General features: G+C 39.0%; 1 protein-coding gene across 2 annotated transcripts in view; it reads right to left on the minus strand.

The window, feature by feature from the left end:
• The window catches only part of TRPC6 (transient receptor potential cation channel subfamily C member 6), a 110,703-nt gene that overhangs the window by 24,601 nt on the left and 69,387 nt on the right, over positions 1-16,715 (minus strand). For both annotated transcript variants that reach the window (XM_077893207.1, XM_077893208.1), the window contains exons 2-4: positions 8,315-9,089; positions 4,308-4,493; positions 2,355-2,519 (exon numbers count right to left, since the gene is read on the minus strand). In XM_077893207.1, coding sequence (XP_077749333.1) covers positions 2,355-2,519; positions 4,308-4,493; positions 8,315-9,089 — 1,126 coding nt within the window. The remainder of the gene's footprint in view (positions 1-2,354; positions 2,520-4,307; positions 4,494-8,314; positions 9,090-16,715) is intronic.

Consider the following 16,715-nt stretch of genomic DNA (forward strand, 5'->3'; position numbering starts at 1 on the left):
TGTCAGAAATTTTTTAGTATTCAAAGTAGTTTTTTTTTTTTTTTTTTAAGTAGGCTCCACACTCAGCATGGAGCCTAGCTAGGGGCTTGAACTAGAACCCTGAGATCATGACCTGAGCTGAAATCCAGAGTCATATGCCTAACCAAGTGGAGCCACCCAGACTCCCCTAGTATTTAAAATAGTATTTTATTTTCTTTTTTTGTATATTTTTTTACTGAAGTTCGATTTGCCAACATATAGCATAACACCCAGTGCTCATCCCATCAAGTGCCCCCCTCAGTGCCTGTCACCCAGTCACCCCATCCCTCCCTCACCTCCCCTTCCATTACCCCTTGTTCGTTTCCCAGAGTTAGGAGTCTCATGTTCTGTCACCATCTCTGATATTTCCCACTCATTTTCTCTCCTTTTCCCTATAATCTCTTTCACTTAAAATAGTATTTTAAATAAAAACATCAATATAGCTTTTAAGCAATATTCCTCTATAACCTGTAAATAGTGTTTATGTTCATTGCTAAGGGAAAAATTGTGAAGGTCAATTTTATCATCATACTTCAAAAGCTAAATAACAGGTAATAAAATAGATTTTAAATAAAAACAAAAATACCTTGACAGTGTCCTTTTAATTTAATTATTTGCCTCAGGGTTCATAAACGAGAATGGAAAACAGATGCAAGGAAAGAAACATGACCAGGAAAGAAGAAATAGTAAAGGAAATTAGGTTAATTAGGATTCAGTCAAAATCTAAGAAACTCTAAGGACTGTCAAAAATAGTGTTGTCAAAAAAAAAAAAAAGTGTTGTCAAACACCAAGCACTCTGGAAGTCATCATGCTTCTGAACTCCCTGGATATGGAAAAGGACAATCATTCAGTTTGGAAAGATACTACAGTTTGATCACAGAGTCATCAGGAAACCAGGATAATTCAGAACACTCCCGCCCTGGCTACTCAATTCAGCTAAATCTCTGAAGACTTGGGAGCAGTAAGGTAGGAAGGGAGTACCTATGCACGTGGATGTGACCTGTGTGCTAGTAAGGATAATTCTGGATTTTTGTTTCAATGAGAAATCTGTCATTTCTATGACAAAGAGAAGAAAAGAAAAATTATAACTTTCTAGAAAAAAAACACTACTAATTTCTAAATCTACTAAATCTCACTATTTTTACCTTTTCTGTTTTACTTCTAGAAGCTCAATATGAGGGCCTTATATATTTTAAGGGAAAAAAACTCCTATGATGACAGATTTTGCCTTTAGGAAAAAACCCTGAGTTTCCAGCAGTTCCCATCATTGCCCCTGCAGGGGACTATGTCTTTCCCTCTATGAGGAAGCCTGGCTCCACTGGGGCTCAAGTCCACTTAGAAAGGTCCCTTCAAATCCCATCAAATATGTGACTAAGTGAAAAGAAGACAATATGTTGCTTATGGTGACTCATGTGTTTGCATCCATGTGCTACAAATGTTTGAAGATGAGTCCTGCCTGCATAAAGAACAGCAAGTATTTGACTGGTGTTTGTACACAGCACCCGGGTGGTCCAGCAGACATTTTAGCCACATCGTTTCAGAGTTATTTCAGTTTGACTCTCAGAATTGAGACTTACACAGTCCAGAAATGTGGCTTCAAAAACATGAAGAATGAGATTGCTGGCAATGCAAGACAGATAGAATTCTGTGCCTGTGAAGAGTGACAGGTCAACATAGTTCAGACTTGTGCTGTCACACTAATGAAAGGCTGGGCCCTTTGAACATAGTATCTCCACCAAAGTCTGAGCAGATGGATTTTGCTGACAGACTATCTTTGCTGTCCCATCGCAGTGTTCTTTGTCCCTAAAATAAATATTCTTCACTGAAATGAGCATCACATTAGTATTTACATGGTTGTTCTTTATTTAAATTGAGATTTATCTGGTCAAATTGACTAAAATAAATACACACAAAAAAGAACTAGTATCTCGGACTTTGCCTGAGGAGGAATAAAGGACAAAAAAATTATATTTTAGTATTATATTTAAAATATCTGTTCAATGCATACTATGACCTCATTAAATTTATAAAAATATATGAAAAGACACGCCTCTAGTGGGGATTGAAAGGAAATATACTAACACAGTAACTAGTCTTCTTTCTCAGCTCAGTAGTGGTGGTATAACAGGTTAATTCTCTATCCATTTTCCCTTCTATCTCCTATAGCAAATTAATATTATTTTTGTAATACTAAGAACAATAATATTATTTAAACCACCTGTGACTTCCATGAAATGTTCATCTGGGAAACAGAATTTTCCCTGATTCACTGGCTCTAGATATATGGCTCTGCAGACTTCCAGGACACTATTCAGGTCCGGGCTCTGCAGACGTACCTTGCTACATGGAGCGAACCAGTAAATGAGAGCCAGGAAGGGCAATCCGACCGCCACTGCGAGGACCACAAGAAACTTCACCGCCATGGTCTGCTGCCGTAAGCCAGACAGGTTCTCATACCATATGGACAGAAGCTGCTGCTGACAGTTTGGATGAGCTACAAACTAGCAGGGAAATGAGAAAACATTTAATAGCTTGATCAAAGAAAAGTTCATAAACTCCTTTCTTGTGTTTTAATATTTTGTTCTGGGGTTTTCCATGAAAAATATTGTTTGAATTACAGGACAAACATTAAACATCTAGTTGACAGGCATCAAGCAACGTGGCAGGAGGTTCTAATATGTATTATATAAATTTGAAGATTCCCATTTATCAAACTCTTCCTTTACTACTAATGGTCTTTCTTTGAAAGCATAGAAAAATTTCTGAAATTTAATATTATAAAAAGATTAATCAGTTCTTTGCACAAGGACTCATATGTTTTTCTCCATCTTGAAAGAGTGATGTAAAGACTCTACTGGCCAGATATTTAAATACTTTTTTTTAAAAAAGCATGCCACCTTTTCTGCACTGACCCACAATGCTACATTCACTGACTCCCATTTGTATATGGGCCTGTGCTTAGGCTGCCTCTTCTATTCCACTGATACATTTTTATTCCTGTGCCATAAACTCTTACAATTAAGAAAACTTTATAATTAAATTTTACTTGTTATTTTCCCCAATTTTTATTCTAGCATATTTATTTTTTATAAGTGAACACCACATATGACAGAAGGCAACATTATTTAATATACAAAAAGCAACAGTGCAAAATAAAAATTGATTTAAAAATATTGAAAGGTGAGATAAAAGAAATACAAATGGTTAATGATGGTTAACCTTGAAGATAATTAAAACATGATACAATGTTTATCTTCTCTGAATGGTAAGATTTAATAACACCCATTGTGAATAGAAAAAAATAAGTCCTCTGGTATACCAGTGGCATGTATATACACCAGTACACTTTTTTTTGAAGGGAAACGAAGCAAATATTTTGAATTAATGAAAACCTGAAGAAAATAATAAACACTCTTAAATAGCAAGCTGATTAAATGAAATAATAATATACAAACAGCTTTTGAAAAGATGAGATGGATGTTTATTTACTGAAATGTGAAGATATCCAAGATGTAAATTTGTGGAGAGGAATATAATAGTATATTATATATAATAACTACTCTCCACTAAGAATTGGGAATATAGAGGGGCTTCTGCTGGCTCAGTCCCTGGAGCTTGCCACTCTCGATCTTGAGGTTGTGAGTTCAATCCCACATTGGGTGTACAGATTACTTAAAAGTAAAATCTTTAAAAAAAAAAAAGAATTGGGGAAAGAGAAAGGTGGCATGTCTATACTGCTTGAAAACTTGCCATAAGCATGTATGGTAAGTTTTATTAGACTCTTTCTTATATAGACTAGTTTAATAGAAACTGTCCTTAAAAACTTTTGTGTTTTTTTAAAAAGATACCTAATCTAAGAAAGCAATTAAGAATGGAGGGCATGACATGAAGGCAGAGACTGAAAGTGGTCCCCAGAGAGTGTTGGAGGGATTCAGATGCACCCCAGAAGGAATCAAGGGCACTGGTCCCAAACCAGCACACAGAAACAAACGGAAAATGAAACTGGGTCTCCAGTGCTGCTGTTCCTCTCATATAACCAGTACCTGATAATCAGGACACACAAAGTCGTTTTCACAGCATGAGACAAGCACAAGAAAGTGGCAATCACTGCCTGGACAAGTCTAGATTTCAAAGACTCACAGCTAAGCTCTAAGGGTTACTTAAAGAACCTGCCTCGTGCACCTGCAGGTTAGTGAAACCCAGCTCGAGAGCATTATGCCAGCCCCTCATCCTTACATCGCACCAATAAAAACTGAAATAGCGTACATGGGCTTCATGCCTGACCTTACTTTTTTTACTTCGTATTTAATGGCAAGTTTTAAACGGCTGAGATTTGGACGACCGTGATCTCCGCCACTGGGGCATGCTTCAACATCCCCATTCAGGATGGCCTCCACTTCTGCCGTATTCCTGCACAGATCAAGGAGTCCAACAACAAAATCTTTGCACTGCATCGACAGTTTTTTGTAATCATTCTAGGAAAGACAAAACAAAACAAAACAAAACAATAATGGAGAAGTAGCACATTTACTATGCTATGCAGTGGAATTTATCAGTGACTTGATAGTTTATAGAGAAAAACAGAAAAATTCTATCTTAGGTTTACTGTTCTTTCAATGTGCTTTAATTGCTGTTCTGCTGAGTGATTTCTGAAATATCTTAGCACCGTAAAGATTTTCTTCCTATCCAAAGAAAAGAGATTTGTCTAAAACATAATCAAAGCTATGGAAAAGTCGAAAAGTCATGTACTGTGTCAAATTCATCTGTTGGTTCAGAAGAAATACAAAGTGAGCAACTTTCCCCTCAGCCAGATCTTACTACTTTGCACATGTCGTATCTCTGATGTTTGTTCATGACTTCATCGGCAAGCGCATATTATATATTTGATAGATCTTTGGAAGATCTTGTAAACTGTGTTGGTAAACTTGAGAAACACAGGACATTTAGAGAGGTTCTCGAGAAAAACAAACGTGTCATTTATCTACTTACTAAGTTGTTATTGAGGAACTTTATGTACCAAAATCAGAGTCAAAAGACAAGATCTAATATAAAGGCTGAAAACCAAAATTCTTCTCTTTGGAGAAAAGAAAATTTAATGAAAATGCCTTTTGTTGTAATTTATTACTGATTACAATATAATGTTGGAAAGATTTAGAAAGTGTAGATCTTATTCAAACATCAAAAATTCACGTTTTGAAAACATGTTCAACATCACTATTCGTCAGAAAAATGCAAGCCACAATGAGATACCACCTTCCATCTGTGAGAATTGCTAAAATAAAAAAGACAATAATGTGTTGCCAAGAATGTAAAAAAAGAGAACTTGCCTGCACTGTGAGTGGGGATATAACATACTTCAATTAAAAAAAACCTCTAGGTTATATACACTATGTATTAGTATCTTCATTCAGGTCTGTGTTTTCTCTTCCATTGAAATGAGGCCATTTATAGCCCAATGTGAATCAAGAAAATATATTAGCTGGAGCTTGTTGCATTGCAAATGGATTCCACTGTCTCATGTAATCTTCAAAATCATCTTGCTTAGTTTGGTTAAGAATGTGTCCAAGATCATCCAGCCACTTAGTATCAAAATCAGGCTTCAAATCCAATTCTGTTTGGCCCCAAACCCTTTGCCTTTTAGAATTATGCCACTTTCTTTGTAGAATGCTTTTCTTTTGATCTTTGAAGACCTGGGAAGCAAGTAGGGTAAATACTATTCCCATTTTGCATATCAAAAATCTAATCTTACCATTTACATCAATGTGGATGGAACTAGAGGGTATTATGCTGAGTGAAATAAGTCAATCAGAGGAAGACAATTATCATATGGGTTTCACTCATGAAGAATATAAGAAACAGTGCAGAGGATCATAGGAGAAGGGGGGGAACTGAATGGGAAGTCATCAGAGAGGGAAAGGAACCATGAGAGACTCTTAACTCTGGGAAAGAAACTGAGGATCACTGGAGGGGAGAGGGGATGGAGGGGGATGGGCATGAAGGAGGGCATGTGATGTGATGAACACTGGGTGTTAGATGCAACTGATATGTAACTGAACTCGACCTCTTCAACTAATGATATACTTACTACAGGTTGGCTAACTGAATTAAAAAGAAAAAGAAACTTAAAAAAAAACATAAGGTCCCCTGAGGTCACAAAGCCTGAGTGGCAGAGTTTACTTTCAGAGCCACAGCTTTGCTAGTTGTCTCCTCCATCCTGGAAGTACTGGTATGCTTAGGATGAAAGATCTCTTGGAAGAATCAGGAGAGGAAGATGCTGGGGGAAGTCTATATGGATTTGTATAAAGCACCTACTTGGGTGCTTTACTCCTCTCTGTAAATTGTGCCAAGTGGCCTTCCAACACAAGTTAGTGACTTCTACATAGGCTACACTTTGCTAATGGCAGATGCAAACAGATTCCCAAAGACAAATGGCTCATGCTACTTCCAGACAGGTATCTGCTCAGATAGTATACACAGAGTCACAAGGAAATATCTTTACCCTTTTCACGCAATAGTCAGTTAGGATCTTGGCAACAAATTTTGAGGTGTGTGAGTGTATATGTTCCCCATGTCCACTATCAAGTAGAATGGCTACTGGTTTGCACTTTTACACTAAAATATACCTACAATCAAATCACAGATCTTCCACTGCTCAGGCATGTGATCTCAGATAGGTTAAAACCAATATATGAAGTAGGTGCTATTATTATTCCTATTTTACAAAGGAGAAAACTGAGGTTAAATGAGATTAAGCAAACCACATGTAGAATGTACTTAGCATGGTGCTGAACATTTAGCAAGCTTTCAGTAAAGCACAATTATTTTATTCTATGCCATTAAAGGCAAGATCTGAAAACGGGCCCATCCTTGATATTTGCAAGTACCCATGCAGCTAAAGGTAAACTTCAATGCATCTAGCCTTTCTTATATTAGCCTTCAACTCCTAGATGTATCCTTAGCCTTTAAAAAGAGAAAAATGTAAGGATCAAAATCGATGTTCCCTACAATTCCAAAAAGGCTCAGGTGAAATTAGATATTTAAAAGGAGAGCATGTTCCACTGTGGGGCAGTACTGTTCAGTAGGAACCTCACAAGCTGAAAAAGTATGGGAGCTTTGTGCTATTTAATGCCTGACCTAAAAAACTGTTTCCAGTTCACTACGAATTCTCAAGACATATTCTCAAACAAAACAAAACAAAAATTTTTTTAAAAAAAGAAAGAAAGAATAAGACTATGGGAATCCCTTTACAAATGTTTTCATATTTTAAGTTCTCTGAAATTGACAGGTAAAGTCACTTGAAATGAGTGTTGGCAGTAGTTCATTAGCCAGATGCTGCACTGTGATTTTGGTTCCTTGAAAGGAAATGTGAAGCTGGCAGGTTGAGTTAACTGTGGGTCATGTCTTTGGGCCACATGCTCTCACCATACACTAGTAAATTAGCAGTGAGTGTTTGCCTGTCAACCTCTGAGTTGAAAAGCAATGACTGATGGAAATTCTGGGGCTGGGAATCTGGGCTTTCATCCTCTCTAAATGCAGCACAAACCATGTGGACCAAGAGGTATCTGGCATATCTCTCCATGCATCTTCTATAAAAAGACTCCTTGACTACTTCTTTTGTAGCTACAAGCTATAGCTTTTGCTGTCATCTGGCTCTGAAATATCTTTTCCTTCCCCTGCCTCCCCAGATCCTTTGCACTCTGCCCTATGCAGCTGAAATGCCATAGCACCTGTAACTCCCCTGAGAACTGACTGGGACTGCAGAGCACAGTGACTATAGCTCACCTAGTACTTCCACTTCTCTCTATATCACATCTATTTACATGCACATGTGTCTCTCCAGTCAAACCAGGACTTCTTTCAGCTTATTCATCTTTCTGGCCTCAGTGGCACCTATCACCATGCTTTGAACCCACACATGGTTCCCCAGGAGACAGAACCTGCTCTAGAGTACTGCATGCCTGGATTCTGAGCCCAGCTTGCCAATTAACAGATGTGTGTCTTGGGCCTTAATTAACCTTTCTATGCCTCCATTTCATCTGAAAAGTATCTCATATATTCTCAAGGCTGTGATAAGAATTAGACATAACAAATGTAAAGTGTCTACAGTAGACCATCTCAAAATGGCAGTGATCACAAGTTTTACTACATTTTCATTACAACAAAGAGTTTGTTCAGAAAATATATAAAATTATTTCCTGTCCACGGTAACTAGCATGATGCTGCACCTACTAGAAACATATGGATACACCTTGACTCTGGCTTTTGGAGAGTGAAGTCCTTAACGTAAGAGACCTACCTTGAACTCTTTCTCAATGTTGGCCAGCACTGCCAGCTCATTGCTAAGTTCTAAAGCTGTCATGACTGGGTCTTCACTAGACAGTGATAGGTAAGCTGGACTTGCCAGGCCCTTATAGGCATTAATCCTAGATCTGGAGTGGCTGAAGGAGTCATGCTTCTGTTTTTGGTTGCATTCACTGCACTTGCAGAAATAATCATGAGGCCGTTCAATCCGAGCACCCTTCCGCAAGAGGGTGTGCACTATTTCATATTCCTGGCAGTGGGCAGCCAGAATGATTGGGGTCACATCATGAGAGAACCGTGTCCCATCTTCATCATATGCATAAAAATCATCTTGCTGGAATTCCGACTGGCTGGGGCTGGTTGCTAACCTCTTGCCTTCAGCAAAAGCTGGATGGCTGAGAATAGCTTCCACGATCCGAACATAACCTTTACTAATAGCTAGAAGCAAAGCGTCCCCAACTCGAGACAGGTTTTCTTTCTTGAGAAGAAGTTCTGTGATTTCCAGATGCTCATTGGCCACTGCCAACTGCAGGGCATTCTGGCCCATGTAATCTACACAGTTGACGTTCAGTGAGAGACATTCTTCTAACATCTTCCTCACCACCGGGATGTTGCCATATTCAGCAGCATCTAAAAAACGCTCCTCCTCAACAGATAAGCTTGTTGAGCGATCATTAAACATGTATGCTGGTCCCCGGTTGGCTAGCCTTCTCCCCTTCTCACGGAGAATCGTCTGCCGCCGGTGGGCCAGTCTGCTGTCGGTGTCCTGGCTGTAATAAAATAGAAAGATTGGAACAAATCATATTAAAAGCATTTTACTGTGCCAAATGACCCGCTGTTCATCTAATGCAACCCTCAAGTATATTAGATGTTGCTCATCAGCTCTAGACCAACTATAATATAAATGAAGATGCGTTTGTTAATGGATTCCAAGAACTTCTCCTTTAAGAAAGCCAAGCACTTTGCAGATTTCAATGTTTCCATTTGGGGTGGAGACTGGCAATTCCCATAGTCTCTCTGTGCTGTTCACATAGGGATTAACGGGTATGTGTCGATCACAGATGCTGTAAGCCCCAGGGAAACCAATGGTGACAAAAGTAGAAACTTTCCTGCCCTGATAAATCTTAGGGTCTCAGGGAAGAAATTGGGAATCAACACAGTGGCTTGTCATCAGCTGTTTGTCATGATAAACCTAGAGCAGCATTATCTAACGATGCTTCCCGGAGAAAGTTACAGGCTAAAGACAGAAAGATGTGTAGGACTCAGGGGAGGTTATGTTTTGGGAGTGTGAGACAGAGTGGGTGCAAGTAGACAGTTTCCCCAGCACAGGGATCAACCAGATGCTACAGCACAGGTCTCATTAATGGGAACAATTGAGACTTGGACTCTGTGAGGTGTTCTAAAAATCACTGGAAATGAGAACATTGTGATTACAGTGCAGGTGGGAAAGAACACCTCTATGATCCTGGAATCAGAAACTTCTCTTTCTGTATTCATATGCTTAATGTTCTGTGTATGTATGACTAATTCATCTATGATGAAGACAGTGGTCAAAAAGGTGGCTAGCCTTCAGGATAAGCCTTCACTCTGTGATAGGAGAGAGTGATTCCTTCTTTAATCAAATGCTACAATGGGGATTTTTTCCCTTATTGATTTATAACTTTATGTTTTATAGTTTAAGACTCAATCCTTATCACTATCATTAACCACAGACTCACATGGGCCCTTCCCTGCAGAACAAAGAGGGAATATGTTAGGAGGACAGGGGGCTGAAATTTCAAGAGGGGAAAAGGTGTGATTGATGATAGATGTGAGAGATGTTTCCTTCTTTATAAATGTTTATAGAGCCATCCATCTAAAACTGTCACAAATTTCCCATTAGGAAGAAATTAAAGTTAGTCCAAAGACCCCATAAATGATCCTTCCCTCCAATGTGGCCTAATTATGTTTCTCTATGAGTCCTTATCCATCTTGGTACCAAGTCTCTTGTCTCTGGTAGTGTGATGCCCAAAGAAGTAGTGACATGTCAGCCACTCAGAAACAGACTATGGTTCTCTAAGGAGCTCAAAGAGTATGCTGACACATTCACCAACGCTTTCCATAGACTCATTCAGCAATAAACCCTTCCACCATCCTTGGTCTCTCTTCAAAAGTAACCAGCCTGATGTTTTATTAAAGAGACAACTTTGTAAATTTAAGAAATGATGTCTAGGGAGGCACCTGGGTGGCTCAGTCAGTTAAGCATCTGACTCTTGATTTCAGCTCAGGTCATGATCTCAGAGTCATGGGACTGAACTCTGCATCAAGTTTTGTGCTCAGCAAGGAGTCTGCTTGTCCCTCTCCCTCTGCTCCTCCTGCTACTCTCTTTCTCTAAAATAAACACATAAAATCTTTAAAAATAAAACCATAAAAAATAAATTTAAAATGTTATCCCAGGCCAATGGCTAGACATATGCCACAATTCCATTAATTTTTAAAGTAGGTCTTTAGATACTATATAGGGAACTTTTGTTAAATCTTAAGAAAATGATTTTTACATATATTTTGATTTCTATAGCTATTGCTTTGTTTTCAATTCCATTTTTAATTTTATCAAGTTATGCACATGCACAATTTAAGGACTCCATAAGCATGTTATAAAAAAACAGCAACCCTATGTTCTTCATTTCCCCCACTTTCTGATCCCCAGAGGTAAGAATGTCAACTATTTAACTGATTATTTTATAATTTCAATCCTTATATCCATATTACTTAGTAATATTGTGATTTCTGATTTTCCAGGTTTGTCATTATCTATGGACCCACCGAAGCTGAGCATTTAGCTCACTTTCACGATCTCCCTCCTCTCACACACCCACATGGACACATACAAACATGTTTCACAGCTCCATATCATTCCAGGATAGTTATGGTGTAACTATTATGTTAGGATAATGCAGTGCTGGTCCAAGCTGTGACATGCATGTGTCTTTCCTGGCACCACTTCTCTGTGTCCCGAAACCCAGTAATTAAAACTTCTCTTTCTGTATTCATATGCTTAATGTTCTGTGTATGTATGACTAATTCAAAAACCTCTACACTCCTTCAATCTAAATCTTCATTTAATTCATCCAATGTGCTACGCGTTTTTTGAATTTTAGCTTCTTGAAGAGTGTCTATGAACCTGGACCCAGCTGTGGTCTAGATTCAAATGTATGTTGTTCTTGGATCTTCTGTTTGGCATCATCCCAAGGATTCTCTTCACTTTACTTTTGTGATGGATCCTCATGTAATGTGTATCCCAGATCCTCCTCCCTCTCAGTTCACTACCGTAATCCAGGACAGCACATCTTCTAGGAGCTGACAGAGAAAACGAGCAGGAGAGGAAAATTCCTTCAGGTTTTGCATGTCTAAAAATGAGTTAGTAATATCAAAAATCTTAATTCGTAGTTTGGCTGGGTAGAGAATTCTAGGTTGAAAATAATTTTGAAAGACTTGTTCTATTAGATACTAATTTTTATAGTAGCTCTTGGGAAATATGAGGCTGGATATCTCTTTGCTGCTGCTATCCTAAAATTACATAATTTTTTATTGAAGGGAATCTCTTTTCCTCCATCATTCTGTGCACCCAGTAAATCTTTTCATCTAGAAAAAAAAGTGTCCTTCTCTGAGAAATATTTTTTTTCTTTTTCTGAGAAATATTTTTGACTCACATCTCTGATAATTTTGTTTCTGGCTCACTGTTGTTTCTGGGACTCCTTTTGGATGCTGGACATTCTGGGATTACCATTTAATTTTCTTATCTTTTCTCTCCAATTTTCCAGTTAATTGCATGTGTTCTTTTTATTGATTTGGTTTTGGTTTTTTAGGAGTTTTGTTTGTTTGCTTTTGTATTATACTCTGGACATTTCTCTAACTTTATCCTCTAATATATCTTTTGAAAATTTTTCTCTGCTATTATGTTTTTAATTCTCAAGAACATCTTTTTGTTCTTTAGAACACCTTTTCTTCTTTCAAAGACACATTATCTTCTCTTCTCTAAATCCAGAGACATTAGTGATACTCTACACAGATCCAAATACTTCAGAGAATCTACTTCTAAGTTGCTTTTTCAAAAATATTTTATTTATTTATTTATTTAACAGAAAGAGAGAGAGAGAGAGAGAGCACAAGCAGGGGAGTAGCAGAGGGAGAGGGAGAAGCAGCCTCCCCCCTAGGCAGGAAACCCAAAGCAGGGCCAATTTAAGGACCCGGAGATCATGACCTGAGCTGAAAGCAGATGCCCAACCAACTGAACCACTAGGTGTCATAAATTGCTTTTTAATGAATATTTCATTCTCTATATTTTGTATCAGAGTTTTTCCTCAAAAAGCTAGTGATTTTTGTAGCTATTCTTTTCTATTGAAAGAAAGTATTAATTCAAAAGTCTTTTCTAAAAAAGTGCAATTTTCCCTCAGAATAATTTGCTAATGTAACTTTTGGCAAAAGATGATTCTTGGAGGTGAGTCTTTAGAAGGGCAGCATTATGTCTGAAGTAAAGAATGTTACCTGAGGTCGAACTGCAGAGAGATCACCAAGACTTGTCATGTAAGCAGCCTCCATCCTCTTCCTTCTGAGATTCTGACCCCCTTCCCTTCTCTCTGTCATTCTTCCGGCTTCTAAGAATCCCCTGCAGTCCTGCCTCCTGCAAGCATTCCCCCCATAGTTGCTGTGATAGGACCAGAGGAACCTCACACCTTAGGGAAGGGGAAGGTCTGCTGAACATGGATAACGAAAAAGAGAAACTGTAAAATCTAGAGAAAACAGTTAAGATGAGAGGCACCTGAGGGGCTCTGTTGGTGAAGCATCTGCCTTTGGCTCAGGTCCTGGGATCAAGTCCCATGTCAGAGGGGAGTCTGCTTCTCTATCTCTCTCTGCCTGCGGCTCTGCCTGCTCTCTCTCTCTCGCATGCTCTCCCCCCCTCTCTTTCTCTGTAAAAAAAAAAAAAAAAAATCTTTAAAAAAATAAAAGTGAGATGAAAGTACTAGGAGTGAGGACTTGGGGAAGAAGTTCTGATGCTACTAAAACAATACCAAATAAGCACAAAATAAGACCAAGAACCAAGTCTGTTTTGTTCTTTTTCTTCCATAAGAATGGGTGAAATAATTACTCTAACCAAGGCTTTTCTGGGGTCCACTGAAATTACAAATGTGGAAATCTCCTAATTTTGGGTTTCACTATTTCTCATGGCCACAGGAATATGCATTTCTATGAACAAGAAGATCACCAGCTTTATCACTTCTCAGCCATTATTCAGGTGGAAGACTAATAGAAAGGCAAGGACTGCAATGGTGATCGATTGGCTTTTGTCTTTTTAAAGAAAGAAAAATTATTATCAGTAACTTTACTCATATTCGAATTTTTAATCTGTTTTCCAGAGTGTTATTCATTCACCTAACACCTCTAAATATATACTGAGGTATATATATTCTGTATTCTATTACGGAGGTACTATAACTCAGTTCTTTCTGAGTTGCGACATCTTTAATTCCAAAATTTTAAAATACTGATTTATGACTTGAATGCCTACAGATCTGAATAATGGCAGGTCCTAACCCAGCAAGCCACTATTCATGAAGATATGTCCTGTTTCCTTCTAGACTATTATGGCTTTCATACCTATAGCTTCCATTATTTTGAGGAAACAGCAAAAACGTTTCCACAGGGAATGTTTTCTTCATTTTTTAAAAAAGATTTTATTTATTTATTCATGAGAGACACACAGAGAGAGAGAGAGAGGCAGAGACACAGGCAGAGGGAGAAACAGGCTCCATGCAGAGAGCCCCAAGTGGGACTTGATCCCGGGTCTCCAGGATCATGCCCTGGACTGAAGGTGGCGCTAAATCACTGAGCCACCTGGGCTGCCCTGTTTTCTTCAGTTTTAAAGCATCTCCTGTCTCATCATTGCAAACACTAATATTAATCCACTGGAGTGACATACATTTCAGATACACTTTTTATAAAAAGCCCTGGATTATCATCATTTCTTTGGCACTCTGTCTACAGGGGAGCCAGACATACAATGTTTATAGAGGCATCTGAGAAGATGCTGTGGGCATACACCACTCATTCTTGCATGGGTGGTGAGATAGAGGGAGGGCTGCCAGTAGGGGGACCCAACAAAATGCATATTTTGCTGCCTCCCGCCTTCCCTAACTGCAGTCTAAAAAGGTTCTATGTATTGTATTTTGTCACAAGTGGTGTTGCTTAATCCCTGCCTTTCAAATGCAAAAGCAAAACGTGTAAAATAACTTTTCAAGGAATACATATTTTAAGACTTTCAAGAAAGATATTAGATGCTGCTAGATTACATTTACCCCTTCAAGAATGGATTTTATAAGGCCATGTTGTAGAACTGTACATTAATTGCAAAGAAACCTAGTAAAACCATCTACTAGAAAGGGGGACACCCAAAACAATATATCAACAAAAGCGATATTTTCATTCCAGCTAAAGGGCATATTTTTGCAAAGTCAGTTCTTCTATTTAAGAAAAATATTTATTAGGAATTTTTATTCATCCATTTAGCCACATGTAACATGATTAGCTGTTTAGTAAGCTACATTTTCCTGTCTGTATTTTAAAAATTTGTTTTATCACAATACATAAATACCAGTTCCAGGAAGGAATGTATCTAGCCACTGCCCCCTCGGTCCTCAAATATTGATAAGGTCATGAAAATCAATAGTTTTTACATACCTCATTTTCCTGATAGTTTTTGCTGGCGAGATAGTGCCAGTTGCCCCAGATAGTGAGAGATGGAATAATCCATCTTGATTGAAAATGCTGGTAACGCAAATTAGCTTCTGAGTCAGATGGACTATGTGCTTTGAGTCCATAGCATGTAATATCTCTATTTCCTGTTCAAATATAATGTGCTTTTACCAAATGGAATTGCTCTTATACAAACTAAGCTTTATATTAAGTATCTAGCTTAACTTTTTATTTGTTGTTTCAAAAATCCTTGAAATTTTAAAGGGAAAGCACAGTTGTACTAAAGCAGTGTGAATGTAAAGGGCATGTGAGTATCCACGAGGCACAGGGGAGCCGAAAATGCCGACAGTCAGCCAGAAGGTGAAAATGAAGGAAATTCCAGGATGTACATTTTATTATCTGCACAATAACCCATGGGAAAAGTTGAACTTAAGTATTTAGAGATTAACAGTCAACACAACTGGCAATTTTGCCAAACACTTTAGGAGAATGAATGATAAGAGTCATTTTATCCTAATGAGACTGTTTTTACATGTCTGCTTACTCCGGCCACACACATCTGTCCCTCCCTCTGGGCTGAGGAGCAGTCAGCATACGCGGTGGCTTCCCAAGTCCCGAGAGGAGGGACTGTTGTGTCTCTTGTTCACCAGAGAATCCCCAGATTCTGAGGGCTTAGCAGAAAAGCACATTGCAAACTAAACAAGAACCAAGCTTCTGGAGCCCATGTGCTCCCAGAGAGCCAACAGCAAAGAAGATGCACAACCCTACCGACAAAACGCAGGCCGAACCTCATTGTGTGGATCCGGAGATATGAATAACATCCTATATCCCAGAGGGTGGGGCCAGATGGCGGAAGAGTAGGGTCCTCGACTCACCTGGTTCCACCAACTTACCTAGATAACTTTCAAAACATCCTGAACACCTATGAATTTGACCTGAGATTTAAAGAGAGAAAGCTGGAATGCTACAGAGACGAGTTTTCTTTTTTTCTTTTTTCTTTTTATTTATGATAGTCACAGAGAGAGAGAGAGAGAGAGAGAGAGAGAGGCAGAGACACAGGCAGAGGGAGAAGCCGGCTCCATGCACTGGGACTCGATCCCGGGTCTCCAGGATCATGCCCTGGGCCAAAGGCAGGCGCCAAACCGCCAAACCGCTGTGCCACCCAGGGATCTCACAGAGAGGAGTTTTCGATTCTAGCCAGGTAGGAAGGTGAGAAAAAAAAAAAGAAAAAAGAAAAAAAGAATCAAGTCGGGGAGGAGCACGGCAAGGAGCCAGGCTAAAGCAGGGTGGCAAAAGCCTTTGGGACAGGAAAGCCCACCCCTGGAGAAGCGGGAACTTTATTTATTTTTTTTTAATTTTATTTATTTATGATAGTCACAGAGAGAGAGAGAGGCAGAGACACAGGCAGAGGGAGAAGCAAGCTCCATGCACCGGGAGCCCGACGTGGGATTCGATCCCGGGTCTCCAGGATCGCCCTGGGCCAAAGGCAGGCGCTAAACCGCTGCCACCCCGGAATCCCGAGAAGCCGGAACTTTAAAAATCCACACCAGATTTTTCTGGCATGGGAAAGTGCTCAGCAGGGATTTGGGCAGAATTGCTGGAGGGGCAGTCAGTGAAGCCTCCAGTTTCCCGGAGTCACTAATAGAGGAAGTGTGCCCAGGGTA

This window comes from Canis aureus, chromosome 3, assembly GCF_053574225.1.
Source record: "Canis aureus isolate CA01 chromosome 3, VMU_Caureus_v.1.0, whole genome shotgun sequence".
Taxonomy (NCBI): Eukaryota; Metazoa; Chordata; class Mammalia; order Carnivora; family Canidae; genus Canis; species Canis aureus.